The sequence below is a fragment of the Elaeis guineensis genome, chromosome 4 (genome assembly GCF_000442705.2).
Source record: "Elaeis guineensis isolate ETL-2024a chromosome 4, EG11, whole genome shotgun sequence".
NCBI classification, from domain to species: Eukaryota; Viridiplantae; Streptophyta; class Magnoliopsida; order Arecales; family Arecaceae; genus Elaeis; species Elaeis guineensis.
Window position 1 is genome coordinate 41,768,849 of NC_025996.2, and position 4,635 is coordinate 41,773,483.

General features: G+C 38.0%; 1 protein-coding gene across 1 annotated transcript; it reads right to left on the reverse strand.

Annotated features, from left to right (window-relative positions):
• Positions 1-765: 765 nt before the first annotated feature.
• On the reverse strand, positions 766-3,911 carry LOC105037868 (receptor-like protein EIX2). Its single transcript, XM_010913485.3, has one exon. The coding sequence runs from the start codon at positions 3,874-3,876 to the stop codon at positions 922-924; it is 2,955 nt and encodes a 984-aa protein (XP_010911787.3). The 5' UTR covers positions 3,877-3,911; the 3' UTR covers positions 766-921.
• Positions 3,912-4,635: the final 724 nt, after the last annotated feature.

A 4,635-nucleotide genomic window follows, 5' to 3' on the forward strand; every position in this document is an offset into this window, starting at 1 on the left:
GTAGAACCCTAGCTGACCCAAAAGCTGTTGAATTTTTAGCCAACTAAGATATTAACCCCTTCTACTATTTTTACTGTCCATTGTGGAATCATTTTTTCATACATGGATTCTCAACAAATCGAAAGTTAGTTCTAATTGAGCCTCTCACATTTTCTTATCTTGATAGAAAAAGGAGGCAAATCTACCTACTTTGTTGTGGTATTGAAACTGCTATACAACCACTGGCAGAGACATTCGATCAGCCTCTCCCATGCTACCGTGAAGGTCAAGTTGTCTCTTTTTTTGCATGTTTTTTGGCTACAATTTTTCAAGGTTGCATGAACACCAAATTTTATTCTTAATCAGTAAATTCATAGTCAGAATATTGATAACGGAAACCACCATATTTGTTTAACCTCAAAATGTTGTTCCCAAACATCTCAACGGGATAATTTTATACTATTTGATTTATTGTACAATAATGGCAAAGAATAAAGAAAACTCGCGTAGTGTAAAAGATGACAAGCTTGTGGGCTCATAGATCGAGCAAAGCTTTGAGATAGAGCCAACTTTATAGCATATCAAGAATAACCAAAGTTCTAATTCCTTAATTTGCTGAATAAACAACTTATGCATAGTCTCCTGCACCTATGACTGCAAGCTTCTGAGCTCAAACCATTTAAAACTCGCATACGTTCAGGCCTATCTGCTTAGCTCATTCACATGAGCTTCGTCCTCTAAGCTCAAATAATTGAAGCATGATATATGACTGATAAATTAAGTGAATTAGTTTGAACATAATTATTTTATTAGAGTAGTACAGGTGTGGTTTCCATGTGTAAAAGTAGAGCTTGAGTATAGATAATCCATTCTGAATATTTCTACAATCAATTCTAAAAAAAAAGGAAAAAAATTACAAATACAATTCAAGGTCACAAACTGTCACGTTGTAATGTTGTGTACTTTAAACTTGGTGAAAATTGTTGCCAGGGCCATGTAAACCACATTGAATACTTGATCTATATGTTGAAAATATGCTTCTCTCCATTTTCTATGGAACAATAGTGGGCCAAAGACAATCCAGAAACCTACTCCGAATCCTAGCTCCATGCTCATGTACAGCCACTTCATTTCAGATCCTTCTTCATCCATGGTGTTATCATTCTGTTCATCCCCTCCAACTGCATTTAGACCTTGGTTTGCCTTGGCATCTTTGCACTTTTGACTTAATGGGAACCCGCAAAGATCAGGATTACCAACATAGATAGACGGATCAATGAAGGTTTGAAGCTGATTACCTATTGGAACACTTCCTGATAGGTTGTTATATGACAAGTTCAAGTAACTCAAAAAAGTAAGATCAATTATGCTTGAAGGAATTCCACCAAAAAGATTGTTTCTTGACAAGTCAAGTGACTCCAACTGTTGCAATGCACCAATCTTTTCTGTGATCTCTCCTGTCAAATGATTTCCAGACAAATTTAAGCTCACGAGTCCAAAAAGGTTGGTCAGCTCTTCTGGTATCATTCCAGATAAGTTATTATTTGAAAGGTCCATAATGATCACAAGTGGAAGCAATTTAGCATACTCAATGTATATTCCTTTTATGGTCACTTGCATTTTTTCATTGTAACGAGTATAATTTTTTAAAATGGTTTCATTCATCTCCCCCGACACTTTCATGGCAGTAAAGTTTCCAAAGCTAGAAGGGATGGTTCCTGATAAATTGTTACCAGCCAGATCTAGAATTTGAAGAGCCCCGAGTCTTGATAGATTAGAAGGAATATTTCCAACAAGCTTGTTTGATCGTAAGCGAAGGATCTTCAAAGACAACAAACTTTCTCCTATCCAAGTAGGTATTTTACCAGTGAATCCATTCTGTCCAAGATCAAGAGTATTTAATCTCGTACTACTCTTCAATGATAAAGGGAGTTCTCCTATAAGATTATTATTACTCAAATGTAATGACTCGAGAAATTGTAATGAACATATTGATGGAGGAATACTTCCAGATAGATTATTGTTCGAAAAATCTATGACAAAGATAAAGGAAGAGTGGTTCCAGCAATTAGGAAGCTCACTTGACAATAGATTTTTTGAAAGATCAAGAGTGCTGTATCGAAGATGACACACAGACAAGGGAATTTCACCACTTAAATTATTTCTGGAAAGGAAGAGATATTCCAAATTAGGCATACTTTTATCAATGTCAAGATGAATTGCTCCTGAAAATGAATTGTTCGATAGGTCTAGTAGCCGCAATATTGAAGAATTAAAATTTGGCAAAGGTCCCTCAAAATGGTTAGAACTCAAATTAAAATAATAAAGGTTGATAAAGTTTGTAAGATCGGGTACACTACCGGTGATTCCATTGCTGGAGATATCTAAGTCAGATATCTGAGAAAATGACCTCCAAAACCAATCTGGTATAGCATCTGAAATTCCTGTGCTAGACATCTCTAGATCGGTAATGTTTTTTTGCATCCAAAGCCATGCTGGAAATCGTGGTCCCAGCTTGCAAGAACCAATATTTAAATAATAAAGCTGAAAAGGGGGAATCCAATCAGACGTCAAATTCAGAATTAATTGATTTTGTGATAAATCTAGATATTTCAGTTTGGTGAAATTGGCAAACTGCTCTTCAGACATGACACCCTTCAAAAAGTTCCCTTCGAGGTATAACTCAACTAACTCTGCAAGTCTTTCAAGTGACGCAGGAACAGGACCAGAAATTGAGTTGCCACTCAAATCGAGATATTTGAGCTTTCTGAAGTCTCCCAACCAGTCCGGCAAATAACCGCCAAGCTGGGTGTTCCACATGTACAGAGTTTCTAAACTATTTTTGAAGCATCCAGTAAACACTTTATCAAGTTCATGCAAACTTTTGCTGATATTAATGTCTGACAATCCCAAATACTGCAGCTTACATAACTCCCCAAGTTCAACCGAAATTTTGCCTTCAAGAAACTGATTACCAGATAGATCAAAGGTCTTGAGTGAAGCTAGATTCTTAATTGCAGGCGGAATGATGCCCCGAAAAATATTAAAGCTGAGATCAAGGTACTCGAGGCTACTTATGTTGAACAACCAACCAGGTATCGTCGAATTAATGGAATTAAAAGAAAGATCAAGAACAGAAAGCGAAGTAAAATTCACATGTGGAAGAGAGAGCAAAGTGGTGTTGATGCCACAATCAGATAAGTGTATCTCAATAACAGAAGGGAGCATGTTTAGTGCTTGCAGCCAGTGAACACCTTCTTTGAATTTCACACCCGTCATATTGAGATATCGCAGAGAAGAAAGCCGAGAAATCCAGATGGCATTATCAATGATGAGAAATCCATCTATTTCTGCAATATCGCCATAAAAATGATAATAATAATTATAACTGAGATCGAGATATTGGAGACTTGATAGATTCCCAAGCTGGTGTGGGACCAGTCCGCCCAAATTAGCACAGGAGAGGTTAAGATATTTGAGCTGACGGAATGAGCCCATGAATTCTGGGATACGAATTCCTCCAAAGTTGTTCATGCTCAAGTCAAGGTAATTCAGATATTTCAGACCAAGTAAGGAAGGCCTCAACTCACCTCCCAAGGACCACTTCTTGTATAGGAAAAGATCGTTGGCGTCTGAGAATGGGCGTGGGTTGCGGAGGTCTAGCTTGATGACATGGCGAGTCCGATTATCACAAGCCACGCCTTCCCATGTGCAGCAGTCGTCACCCACCCAAGAAGATAGTCTGTTGGAGGGATCTTTGAGGCCTTCTTTGAACCCAAGAAGAGCATTCCTTTCGATGGGTATGCATCTCGGGATGGAATCTCCGTTGAGTTTTCTCACTCGAGCACACAGGAAAGCAAAGAACAAAAGTAGAAGTTGGGTTCTTTTAAGATCCATGAATTTATTAGTTGCTGTGAGATGAAGTAGAATGATCTCTTTATATTAATTATTAGCAGGACAGAAAGTATCTTCCATTGCCGTCCATGACCAGCCAATAAATTGGTCTCTGAATTTTCCACCTTGGAATGTAAGGTCGAGCTTCCTTCCACACCACACATGACTCGTTAGCAGTCAAAAGTCCATGGGACATTTTTGAAGATCTCTTCCCACACCACACATGACTTAAATTAATTGTCGTCAAAAGTCCTCGGGATGGTTGTGAGGACTTCTTTCCAGGACCACACATGACTTGCGCTAGTCTAGTCACTAGTGGTCCAAAACTTGACAAGACGTACCACAACCAGTCTAAAGTCTGGAAGGGCTAGAATTGGTGTGGTGCTTCCGCATCTAATGGGAGGAACCGTGCGGGTTTGGTGCAAGGCTGCGTAGGTGGCAGAGGTGATGTCGTGTGCGTGTAATAATGCAGTGCTGCGTCGAATGAGAGATGGGAGAAATTAAAAAAAGGAAGAACAAATAGAACCGGGTTTTATTTAGACTTCTTTAAGCCGCGTTTTTGGGGGTACTCTAGTATCGAAAACAAATTCCACGTCTAATTATCATATTTAGCAAAAAAATCTAACAAAAAAGCAAATAATATAAATTTTCTTATGTCTGGTATAATCAAAAAAATTTGAATGTAGGAGTTGCTCATGTTAACTTAACCTTCTTGTCTATTTATTATTTTCTTTAAGATGGTTAGTTTTTTAAGAGGAAAAT

Bases quoted from the DNA above. Each gene is read 5' to 3' on its own strand.
- LOC105037868 (XM_010913485.3), bottom strand. From the start codon at position 3,876: ATGGATCTTAAAAGAACCCAACTTCTACTTTTGTTCTTTGCTTTCCTG.